This window comes from Hibiscus syriacus, unplaced genomic scaffold, assembly GCF_006381635.1.
Source record: "Hibiscus syriacus cultivar Baekdansim isolate YM2019G1 unplaced genomic scaffold, ASM638163v2 tig00017996_pilon, whole genome shotgun sequence".
NCBI lineage: Eukaryota > Viridiplantae > Streptophyta > Magnoliopsida > Malvales > Malvaceae > Hibiscus > Hibiscus syriacus.
In genome coordinates, this window is record NW_024062422.1 from 598,866 (window position 1) to 611,677 (window position 12,812).

At 38.3% G+C, this 12,812-nt stretch overlaps 2 protein-coding genes across 2 annotated transcripts; both read right to left on the bottom strand.

Annotated features, from left to right (window-relative positions):
* Positions 1 to 2,863: 2,863 nt before the first annotated feature.
* Positions 2,864 to 5,604, bottom strand: LOC120208991 (receptor-like protein 33). The gene is made up of 3 exons (XM_039208088.1): positions 4,935 to 5,604; positions 4,766 to 4,837; positions 2,864 to 4,683 (listed from the first exon to the last, which is right to left on the bottom strand). Exon 3 carries the CDS (start codon positions 4,301 to 4,303, stop codon positions 2,885 to 2,887), a length of 1,419 nt encoding a protein of 472 aa, XP_039064019.1. The 5' UTR covers positions 4,304 to 4,683; positions 4,766 to 4,837; positions 4,935 to 5,604; the 3' UTR covers positions 2,864 to 2,884.
* Positions 4,304 to 5,930, bottom strand: LOC120209001 (receptor-like protein 7). The gene is made up of 5 exons (XM_039208097.1): positions 5,605 to 5,930; positions 5,291 to 5,486; positions 4,935 to 5,148; positions 4,766 to 4,837; positions 4,304 to 4,683 (listed from the first exon to the last, which is right to left on the bottom strand). The coding sequence occupies exons 1-5, from the start codon at positions 5,928 to 5,930 to the stop codon at positions 4,304 to 4,306; spliced, it is 1,188 nt and encodes a 395-aa protein (XP_039064028.1).
* Between the last annotated feature and the right edge of the window lie 6,882 nt (positions 5,931 to 12,812).

Sequence of the window (12,812 nt, forward strand, 5' to 3'; positions counted from 1 at the left end):
GGATCTGCTTAGAACTAGAGGAATCTAAAGGTAAACCAAACTTAGAGACGATATGACGTTGGATTGACTGGGATGGGTGACCAAGACGATGATGCCAGGCATAATAGGACACTTTGGTACTGGTGATGACTGAAGGACGAGAAGTTAGGTGCGAAATCGGCAATTCATACACACCACCTTTAGGTTATCCTTCTAGCAATGTGGCCCCTATCAGTAGATTCTTCACACGAAAAAAAGATGGTAAGAACTCAATCGAAGTATTATTGGTTTTGCAAAATTGAGATATAGAGATCAGGTTTCTTTTCATGGCAGGAACAAATAAAACATCATGTAATTGAAAAGTGTGAGAGGATGTTTTAATAGAAGTAGAACCAGTTTTGGAAATGTGTAACCTAGTGCCATCACCGGTTTCGATATCATCAGGCCCGTCGTATGGAGCATGAAGCGAGAGGTTGCCGAGGTCAGCAGTGACATGGTGAGAGGCACCACTGTCGAGAAGTCAGGCCGGGGTTTCGACACCTGAGGTTGTGGCGACATGCGCCTTTGGGTGCCATTGAGATTCAGTGGGCGAGGAGCGAGTAGCACTGTGCGAGGGGACGGGTACTAGCTGAAAGAGGGGACACTGAGCAACAGTGTGGCCCTGTTGGCAACATCCTTGACACTTGCCGAGATATGGCCTTTGCTGGCGAGTCGTGGCCTGCGGAGGCTGAGATGTTGTTGTCGAGGAGTAGAGTGTGGAGGTTGCGTCTGGTTTGACGAGAAGTGGTGTGAACGATTGGACCTGGTCGAGGCAACATTTGCCGTGCCGGGTTGCGGGAAGGAAGCAGATTGCGACTGCTGAATAGTCAGTTCCCTGTTGATGAGTTTCTCATGAAGCTCATCAAATGAGATGGGAGTGTCCCTACCTTCCACTATATCTGCAATGTGACGATAGTCATCATCGAGACCCTCCAAGATCTTCTCAATGATGTCTTCATGGTCCATCGATTTACCGAGTGCAGTAAGTTGATCAGTTCGGCACCTGATATACTGCATGTAGTCCGAGATGGACTGAGATCCCTTCGTGGCTTTCTTGATATGGTCCTTGATTTTCTTTATGTGACCACGAGTCGGGCAAGCATAAGTGTTGGCTAGAATTTACCATGCTTCGCGGGAGGTGGCCGATTGTTGGATGAGTGGAACGAGAGAAGAGGAGATAGAACCGACAAGTGCACCAAACAACAATTTATCTTTTCGAATCCATGGGAGGAAAGCCTGGTTGGGAGCTTCAACATTGTTGGTGGTGATGATGCGAGGAGGACATGGATGAGTGTTGTCGATGTATTTGTAGAGGTCATAGCCGATGAGAATGGCTTCAATCTGGAGTTTCCAGGCAAGATAATTTGAGGAGGTTAATTTGATGATGGATGGATAGGCGATGTTTATGAGTTGAAGAGTTTGGGTAGGATTTTCTGGGTTGGGGATGGAAATAAGCTGAGGTTCAGTGGCCATGGTGATGTTGTTGGTAGGATTGGCGGAAGAGTGTTGAGAAAGGTTGAGGACCGACTACAGCGTGATACCATATAAAAACGTAAGAGTGAATGAATAATGACATAAACTTTTCATTGATGTTACGAGATATAAATAAGCTTACACAAGAATCAGTTTGTTACAACATAAAGATATCTATACTAAACTAATAACTAAAGAATATGTCAATATAGTTAGATATGAATTGAATATCCTATATTTTAGGAGAATGAGATAAGTACAGTTAAATATATTAATTTAAATCTCTATTACTTCCCTTCTCTCTAATGGGACTTGAAATCAAATCTTATTTGGTTGTATTTGGAAAGTTTTTGTCACCATCTTGTTAAAATTTTGAAAATATAATTGGATGACCAAAACAAGACAAGAGTAAAAGGAATATTTAATGTCAAAATTAACCCATAACAATTATTAAAATAGTCATTTAGACCTATTTTCTGAAACATTTTGGCCCTAACTTTTCATTTTTAGAGTAAAAAGACATTTATTTTAAAGCGTTAATCGTTTGTTAACTAACAGTTTTCACCCACAAACAAGCATTTTTACTCCAAAATAAAACGTTAAGGGTTAAAATATTCCAAAGAAAATACTATAGACTAAAATAAATATTTTAATAAATGTTAAGGGCTAATTTTAACATTATTCCAAAAAGAACTCCACTTTAAAGCCACTGATTGTATATATTAGATAACTTTCTCCCAACCCAATATAAAACAACCCGAATGGCTCAATGGACTCACATATTGGGCCAAGATAATAAGTATCATAGGCCTATAACGCCTCAAACCTAACTTTTATGGTATTGCATCTAAGACAGCATGTTCAAACACTAGGGTATATATTATGACGGGTTTAATTTCACTAAATTTAAAGGTCTTAAAAAGTAATTAAATCACGTCAATTTAGGTTAAACGCTTAACTCCATTAATTTTAAAAGTTACAATGACCTAAAAATAATTATACCAAAAAAAATAGGGAGGAATAAGGGCTCAATTATAATGATTTTATAATTATCAGTGACCTAAAATATAATTAGATCATCAAATTTGGGAGGGGTAAAAGCTTAATTATAATGATTTTATAATTATCAATGATCTAAAATGTAATTAGACCATCAAAGTTGGGAGGAGCAATTGCTCTTCCCGACTATGAGTACATCCGTCCCTAATGAAGTCCTCTGGGACCTCCTCTCTCTCTTTAAAGTTTTGTCGTCTCTTTCACACAATTCATTTTTTTCTCAGACCTGAAATTTACGGTGAACAACACTTCGCACAAATTAGAAAGAATAAATCATAAGTTAATAATTAAAATATTTTATTTTTGTATTAATCATTGTATATCACCACCTCACTCATTATACAGTACATGCATGCATTTGAATATAGTTCAGCTCATTCGCCTGCTTCCATGAATTTTGGAGAGTCTTGGTAAACCAATCATGTTTCCTTTTGATTACAATATTCCCAATCACTGTTCCCAATAGGAATCCACATCCATAGCCCAGAAATATTGCTATCCAATCCAATGATCCAGACCCTTCTGAACTAGTTGAAGATGGAGTTGGCAATCCTCCAGAATTAGTGTTACATTCTTTTAGCAATTGTTTTCCACACAACCCTGGATTTCCTTCAAAGGAACTACTTTGAAAAGTATCAAATTGGTATCCCTGTGGTATAAGCCCTGTGAGATGATTATGAGAGAGGTTGAGGAACTCAAGGAAATTGAGTCCAGGACTCAACTCCAAAGGAATTCTTCCCTCTAGCTTGTTCCTTGAAAGGTCCAAAACTTCAAGATTAGTGAGCTTCGCTATAGCTTTTGGGATTCCTCCAACTAGATTGTTATTCGAAAAATTGAGCAACTGAAGCTCTTTGAGATTCCCAATGGATTCTGGAATTTCTCCATCAAATCTGTTGCAGGAGAAATCAATGGCTGCAAGAGTCTTAATGATCTTTGGGTACTGCATTTCTGTGCCTTTGTTTGTGATTGTCATTGAGTAGGCATAAGTCCTGGGAACTTGCATGTCATTTATCGTCATATTTGAATTTTCAACCATGTAAGAAGCTTGTGAGTTTTTCCCATCTAGACTTGCCATGGTGATCCATCTTTCAAAGTAACCTGATGGCAGGGTTCCATTGAATCCGTTGTGGGAGAGATCGATGACTCGCAACTTAGGGAAGACGATGAGATTCGACGTAGCGTCCCCTATGGTACCATAAAGTGCATTCGAGGATAAAATAAGAATATTCAACTGCGGAAGTGACCCCAACCATGAAGGGAATGCATCCCTAATCTGATTGTTTCCAAGATCAAGATATTCCAACATTCTACACGCCATCAGAGATTTTGGAATCCCACCTTGCAAGTTGTTTCTTCCCAAATCTATCATTTTTAATCTCTTTCCACTTGTCCAACCACTAGGAATAGGACCCTGCAAGTTGTTGGACCGCACCCTCAATACTAACAAGTGCTTGCTGAAGTTGCTCAGACACAATGGGATGTTACCAGTCAAGTTATTCTGGGAAACGTCAAGAATAGAAAGAGAGCTGACATTGCACAACAGCTGTGGGATTTCTCCGCTGAGAGAATTGTTTGAGATGGAATAGAAAAGAGTAGACATGGGTGGAACAGGGAGTGAACCTTGGAGAATGTTGGAATCAAGTTTTAGATATTGTAGTTTAGACCAAGGAAGAACAATTGGGAATTCATCAAAACCGGTGAGAGAGTTGTTTGAAAGGTCTAGAAAAAAGAGAGTTTCAACGCTCACTTTGGACATCTATTGGGGTATCTGGCCCTTAATGTTGTTTGAAGAAAGATCAAGAAGCTGCAAGCGGTGTTGGTTGCGCAAGAAATATGGGAACTCTGTTAGATGGCAGTACCGCAACCCTATATCAACAAGCTGAGCACCGGTGGCATTGCTATTATTTCTAGAAACTAAATAGAAATCATTCTTTGACAGAAACAAATTTTGCAAATTCTTTAGCTCAAGAAATGTATCCATCTCCAGTATGCCACCCAATCTATTGGCGTCACAGTCGAAAAATTCAAGTTTCTCGAGTCGTGGGAGTGAGCTTGGAACTGATCCTTGTAACATGTTATGTTGCAGGTCCAAATGAGTGAGTTGGGTCAGGTTGGTCAGCTCAGGAGGAATAAAACCTGTTAGATTAAGATAAACAGCTAATTATTCTGCAGGGGCACAAGGGCAGAAGAATTTTATTCTGCAGGTAGCTGAACTCACCTGTAAAATAATTACTACCAAGATCCAAATAATCGAGCTTGGTGAGATTAGCCAGCGTCGGCGGTACTGACCCTGTGATGTTGCAATGAAGAAGAACCAGAAACTTGAGATTAGTGGAGATTACTCCAACTAAATAAATAAGTATTGGGATTAGTGGAAGGCAACTCACCCCTAAAATAATTGGTTGCAAGATCCAGGAACTTGAGATTGGTGAGATTACCCAATGTAGATGGCACTAACCCTGTGAAGTTGCAGTGACCGAGTCCCAAGAATTCCATGGAATCAAGGTTCTCAATTGATGCAGGTAACTCACCAGAAAAAGCTTGTATTCCACAACGCCAACGTTTTAAGATTGTTGCTGAAACTGAACTCTGGCAAGTAACCTGTGAGAACATGATTGTGTAACAGCCAAATAGTTTCAAGCTTGGGAAGCTGGAAAATGGCTGATGGAAACATGCCCTGCAGTCCACAACCCTCGAGATAAAGGGAGGTGAGCTTCGAAAAGTTGGCCGACACACTGGGAACCGGAGAAGCCATATCTACGTACGAGAGATGCAGCTTCTCCAAGTTTGTTAAATTCTGTATCAAATTATTCAAATCTGGCTCTTTGAGTTCCAACAACCTTCGAAAAGGGTTAAACTCTTGATTATTTGAGAGATCCAGGGAAGATAGCCTATAGAGCTTTGAAATTTCTGAGGGTATTTGACCAGAAAATACAGAACTAGACAGGTTAAGATAAGTGAGCATGGAAAGATTGCCCAATGCAGAGGGAATCAGAGAGTGATTGAAATCATTGAAAGCCAGGTTAAGCTTTTGAAGGTGAAGGAGGCGAAAGAGACTGTTGGGAGGAATTGATGGAGCCGTAAAGGCAACCACTGCTGAGGTCAAGGCCTATCACGACACCGGTCATTTGGTCACACTCTACGCCATCCCATGAACAGCAATCCACACCTTGTGAATCCCAACTATCAACCTTAGGATAAGAAGACGAAGTAGAAGAACAAGCATGCTTGTCGATGATGAAGCTCTCCTTGAACTGCATCAAAGCAAGACGCTCATCGCTGTGACAAAGCACTGATGGCTGCTCAGACGAGGAAGAAAAGGCAATGAATTGGACAAGAGCTACGATGAGAAGAAAGCATGAAAATGAAAGTGAAGGCCTCATAGTATATGTTGATTTTTCTTCTTCTTCGCTGTATTAGCCTACTAGGAGAGTGAAGAGCTTTTATAGACAAGTCCTTCGGATTCTGAATCACGTAACGAGATCAAGTATCGTTGGCTGAGAATGGCCAAACGTAGCCGTATATATGGGGGAAGACTTTTACCCCTTTTTGTCATTTTATAATGAAGGGTAAATTACGCGTTTATTATTTAAATTATTAGTTTTATCCGTTTTAATACCTAAACTTTTAATTTTTTCAAACTAAAGTTTTGGCCCTTTTATAACGAAACTAAAACTAAATGTAAGTATAGTTTTGAAAAATTGAAAGTTTAGGTATTAAAATGAACCAAAATTGATAATTCAAGTACTAAACTCATAATTTACCCTATAATGAAATCGTGGGAGGGATTATTTAGATAGATAAATATCAAAAGTAATATTTAACTTTCTATATCATCTTCATTTATTTTTGAAAAATCCTATATAAAAATTCTATTTGATTTAAATTTATAAATTATTAATACCATTATTTATATAACACTATTAGATAAATAAATATTTATATATTATATACATAACTATTTATATTTATTTAGTATGTAAATAAATAATTATATTTATTTTTACATAATTTAACTAAAAATAATGTTTCATGTGTATAATTATTATATTAATTTTTACTACATATAATTAAATTAAAATTAAAATATTGTGTATATAATTACAATAAATTAAAATTTATGTATTACACCAAATATTTATCAAATTTTACACTAAAAATTTAAGAAAATTCAAGTTAAGCACATACACTTTCATGTAACTTGAGTACTTTTCTAAATTTTCCACTAAATTATGATGGCATGTATTAAGTTATATAACCATAATAAGGCATGTAAAAATCTTATTCTATATGACATTGAATTTCACATGTATGTAAGTTATGATCTTATATTGATAAATTGTTATAATGTTTATAGTTTTTTTATTTCTGAGATACATATGTGTAGACACCCATTTTCTTAAAAGATACAACTAGCAAGAGTTTCTCTCCTAAGGGGACTCTTCCACCACCATATCTTTTAAATCAACAACTACACCAACAAACGTGCAACAACCAAGCAAGGAGTCTAGTTGCATTAGGATTCTATTGTTGATAGGATTCCAAGAATAGCTAGTTTTTTTTCACTATAAATACATGTAATCGTCCCCATTTGTAAGAAACGATTATCATACGATTTACACACGGGAGATACACAAAAGGAACGCCAGAAAAATACGAGCAAAGAAAAAGTGATTTCGAGGCTATTGTAAACGATTCGAAGTAATAAAGGTGAAAGTTTTTTTCCATTTGTCTCTCTTTACTCTTCACTTGCATACGTTGTTAATCGCGTTTTCTTTGGAGAACCCCAAAGACAAATGTTTTAGTCGATGACCCGGAGGGAATTTTTTCGAAACTTTGATTTCAGATATACGCTCCCTAGAGGCTATTTCGCAAAAACAAATTACATTTTTGGGATGAGAGTGCGAAAATCTAGCAAAAAATGAAAACTTTTTATTTTTTCTGGTTTTAATCTTCAATATTTTTTGACATTTGCCCACTTAATTTACATTCCTTTCATTTTAATCCCTTAATTAGCTTTTTTTATATATATATACATACTTGCTAATTTTATTTTTAATTTATCACTTTTTTTAATTTTTCTCTCTTTATATACGTTATTACCAATATATATATTTTTATTTTCTTTGCATTTTTATTATTACTATTATATTTATCATTATTTTTACTATTATATTTTTCTTTTATTCTACTTATTTATATTATATATGTATATTTTTTATATTTCATTATTATTATATATTTTCTTTACTTTCTCTTTCTTTTTATTACTCTTGTATTATTACTTGTATTATTTTTATATTATTTATTTTGCTATATATATATATTGTAATTATCTTTATTTGGTTTTTTTTTACCATTATATGTATATATGTTTTTTTTTCTTTTTCGTCATTTGATTTATTAATTTATATATATTTATTTTTTTTTATTTATTATATGTATATATATTATTCGTACTTTGTTATTGTTATTTTTTTATTTTGTTTATTTATTTTTTTTCTTTTTTATATATATTTATCTATTATTTGTTTTTTTTACTTACTATTTTATCTTTGCTTTCTTCATTTTATCGTTTTACTTAATTTGTTTTCTTTTCATTTTAATTTAATTAATTAATTAATTTCTTACCATTTTATCTAACATGGCTTTTTTACTTTAAAAGAGATATTTTCAAATCGAATTAGGGTAAGTAATTTTGGATCGTAATTTTACCTTTTCAATTTAAACTTTCAACTTTCTTAATCAAAGACAACTGGAAATTACGTAGTACCGAAAGGGCGGTTCAAGGGTGCTAATCCTTCCTTGGCCATAACCGACTCCCGAACCCGACATATCACTGGTACAACGCAGATCAGGTAAGATGGTGTCCGACCCACCTAAATTCGTTTTAAAGTGGTCGGTGGCGACTCCAATCCACATTTTTCAAGTCGAAGCCCAATTCCGGGGCCCAATCGAAAGACGGTTGCGACAGCTTGGCGACTCCGCTGGGGACACAGGTAAGTGAGTCAGGCTAAGGTAATTTCCAGTTGTCTTTTTAACGAAAATGGTAAGTTTAAATTTTAGGATAACATTTCGATCCTTATTGCTTACTTTTGATTTTTTTTTTCGAGTAAATAGTTGTACTGACCGTTTTTTAATGATTTCAACCCTTAAAGATTTTTCATCTAAAGGCTCTATACCCGAGCTCTGAACCCTATTTAAGTGGGGGTGAAAGCGACGCCTTCGTGTGAATTTATTCACCGTATGGGCCTAACAATTAGCCTTCGGGATTCATATACCTTATGCCTTCGTGTGAATTTATTCTCCGTATGGGCATAAGGGAATGTATCCTCCCGAGTTTAACTTAGTCCACACAAGCCTGTGACGGGTTTAGGATTAAGGGTCTGGCAGGCCCAAGGGGGCACCAGCAAGGAGAACTCGGGTACCGTTTTTTAGAACCTAACTCGGGAGACTATGGAGAAATTAAGCCTACCCCGAAACCACATTCTGAAACCTATGACGTTTTTTTAACCTTGTTGTTTTTGTCTTTTTTTTCCATGTATTTTACTTATTTATTTTTATATTATTATTTTACTAACCTTTTTGCCTTGGTGTTTGTTTTATAGCATTTTGCATCATAACAAGAGGTTACTGATCCCTGAAAAGGTGTTTATTACACAAAATAATCTGAATTAATGGACAAAGGTGTTGTAATACAAGAAACTAAGAACCCCGATGTACGACTATGGTCCGAGAAGACTCAGAAAGAAAAGGGAGACAACCTTCAAGGAAGCTATGTGTCAGAGCTGGTTAGCTACGCATCTATCAGCCTAAAACAGAACAATGTGCAGGAGCTTCGAGATATCTGGGACAGTTGGAAGGATGATCGGAAACAGAAGTTCAGGCAACGGTACGGTGACATTGCACTTTTACTTCATGTTAAGACTGATGAGCCATTGATCAGAGCCATGGTCCAATTCTGGAATCCGGGATACAGTTGTTTCACTTTTAACTGGGAGGACATGGTGCCTACTATCGAAGAATACACTACACTACTACACTGTGAAAACATCAAACTAGGGCGAGTCTACGTTAAGCACACCAAAAGTCAGCCTTTCAAGAGTACACTGGCCAGAGTCGCGGGAGTAGACGAGAAATGGGTAATTGATCGGACTCAGCGTAGAGGCAGCGGGGAAGGAGTTGAATGGATCCACATAAGGCAATTAATGAAGAACCACCCTGATGAGTGGAAGACTATAGACCTTTTCGCACTGGGTCTGTATGGTTTGATTATTTTTTCCGAAGGCTTTGGGGTGCATTGACGCAGCCGTGGTGGAACTATTTGAACAACTACCGAAACAAGTCAACCCAGCACCAGCCATCTTAGCAGAAACCTTTCGTTCTCTTAATCATTACAGAAGAGTTGGTGGAGGAAGATTCATTGGGTGTGTTCAACTCCTTCAAGTATGGATTCATAGCCACTTCTGGAAGACCAACGGGGTTGCCTACCGTCGATTTAGCACTACCTATTCACCTTTGAGAGAATTCATCACCATGAAATGGCATGAAGGCGCTTCAAAAGAGAAGTGGATGAAAGTCTTCACTCATCTTCAAGACCAAGATATTGCCTGGAGAGCCCCCTGGTTGTTCCTCAGTGATGTTCTTTTCCGGTGTGAGGGCTCTGACACGATGACCTTGCTAGGACTTTGGGGTGCAGTTGGGTATGCTCCATTGTTAGCACTGAGACAGTATGGGGCACGTCAGTTTGTCCCAGCAACATGCGGACTATCTGGATCAGAGTTTGGGTATCACGGTAACAGCTATAAGAAGATGATCAAGAAAGCAGGCGATTCTTGGAAGAAAAATATTCCGGATGGATATTGTAGCTGCCAAGAACATGCTTACCCCGGATTATGTGGAATGGCGAAGATTGAGGAAAAATGACAATATTCCGGTGCCAGACTGTGAGGACACCCGAACTATGGAAGAACATCTCAGGCCTGTCCCTTCTGAACTTGAGATAGCCAAGACAGAGTTTGAAGCTGTGAATAATGAGCTGAGGCAGAGGATAAAAGAACTTGAGGCTGAACGCTATCAGTGGAAGCTGGATGCCAACTCTCAGAAAGATAAAGCAGACAAACTGGAAAAGGAACAGAAAAGAGTCCGTTTCGAGCTCGAAGACTTAAGAAAAGGGTATCAAGATGCTGTCAAGGATAACTCCAAGTTGAAAGTGTCCTCTGAGTACTGGAAAGACGAAGCTCACAGCTTGAAAAGGAAGTTTGAGGGGCCTGATGAGAGAGCCTGGAAGGAAAAGATGAAGATTGCTCAGAGGCGCTTAGCAGACAGTCAACATCAAAACCAATGCTTGAGAATCCAGATAGCTGATCTGGAGAAACAACATGAGAGAGATGGCAAAACAATAGGTGAGTTAGAAGCTATCGTAGATGGATTCAAAAAGCAAGCAGCCGAGCTTTAGATAGTGCCCTTTGATGGAGGTCTGCAGTGGCGTTTCCGTTGGGAGCAAGCACAACAAAGGGTGAAGGCCAGAGACGCAGTCATCCGAGACTTCCTAGATCAAGTATAGAAGTCAGCCCGTCATCTTCATGGCCTAGCAAGGGAAGCCGGAGTGGTTCGACAAGGTATTTAACCAGTGATGGATGAAGGCAGAAGACTTGTCACTCTACTAGAAGCTATTCGGGGTTTAGAGGATTTAGTCCGAGTGTACCTTTGATTGTTTTTATGTCTCTTACAAGATAAGATATTTTTGTCTGAATAAAGATTATTTATAATAATGAACACTTTTTTCTGGATCAGTGCCTCTAAGCTGCATACATCATGCATTGCATATTTTGCATTCTATATTTCATGATTATTTCTATATTTTCCATGTTTTAACATTCGTATTAACAAACAGAACATGTCTCAGAAAGCGAAAAAGAAAACACCAAGTCTACCACTACAGACATTAAATACGCATCATCCACATAATACCCGAGCAAAGAAGAGACAAATGGAGGCCAGAATGGAAAAACTCGAGGAGAACATGACGAGACTGCAAAAAGAATTGGAAGACAGGATGGCTCAAAATAGTCAAAGCACCCTGGAGTCCATCAAGAAGAACCAGGAGTCATTGGTCGATCAAATTGTGGCCAAGTTATCTGGATTACAGCAATCTAGTGCAGTAGAGGGAGGTTCCTCCGGAGGGGTAATCATATCACCAGCCCCACAGGTGGTTATCTCACCCGAGATCATACCAACACCACAAGAGAACTCTTCTGCTGTCAAAAGAAAAGCACCATCTGCTGTAAAGGTGCAAACTTCCACAACTAATCCTGATAATCATCCAGAGGATTATGGTATCCCAGATTTCGATGAAGATGACAAAGCGAAAAAGATAGAAGAAAATATCAGGATGTTTATGGAGTGGACGCAAGAGGGGCTGAGCCTAGTTCCAGATCTGGTGCTTCCACCAAAGTTTAAAAATTCCTGAGTTTGAGAAGTTCGATGGGAACAGCTGCCCATCAGCCCATATCACTATGTTCTGTCGGAAGATGACAGGGTATGGAGGGAATGACCAACTCCTGATTCACTGTTTTCAGGAGAGCTTATCTGGTTCGGCTGTCCGGTGGTACAACCAGCTCAGCCAAACTCATATCAAGACATGGAGAGACTTAGCTAAGTCATTCCTGGAGCAGTACAAATACATCAACGATATGAGACCAGACCGGGTTATGCTACAAGGCTTGGAGAAGAAGCACAACGAGAGTTTCCGACAATATGCACAGCGGTGGAGGGATTTGTTTGTGCAGGTTCATCAACCCTTGGATGAAAAAGAGACTAGAAAGTTGTTTGTACAAACTCTGAAGACACCTTACTTCGGGCACCTGGTGGCAATTACATCAGGAGGTTTTTCAGATCTAGTTATGGCTGGCGAAATGATTGAGTTGGCCATTAAACAAGGGAAAATCGAGGGAGGAGACTCTAGTAAAAAGCCTCCCATGAAGAACAAAGATCGAGAGGTCAACAATGTCAACACCTATAACGTCAACAATGTCAACACCTATAACGTCAACAAGGGCGTTACGATCTCAAACTCAAAGACCACTGCAGCGGCATCATCTGGTACTTCTAATCAAGCTCAGAGAGAACCAAAGAAAGAAAGGGAAAGAGAGCAGTTCGATCCCATTCCCATGACATATAAAGAGTTATATCAACAACTCTTTGATACTCATGCAGTGTCGCCTTACCCAATGGATCCGATGAAACCCCCATATCCGAGATGG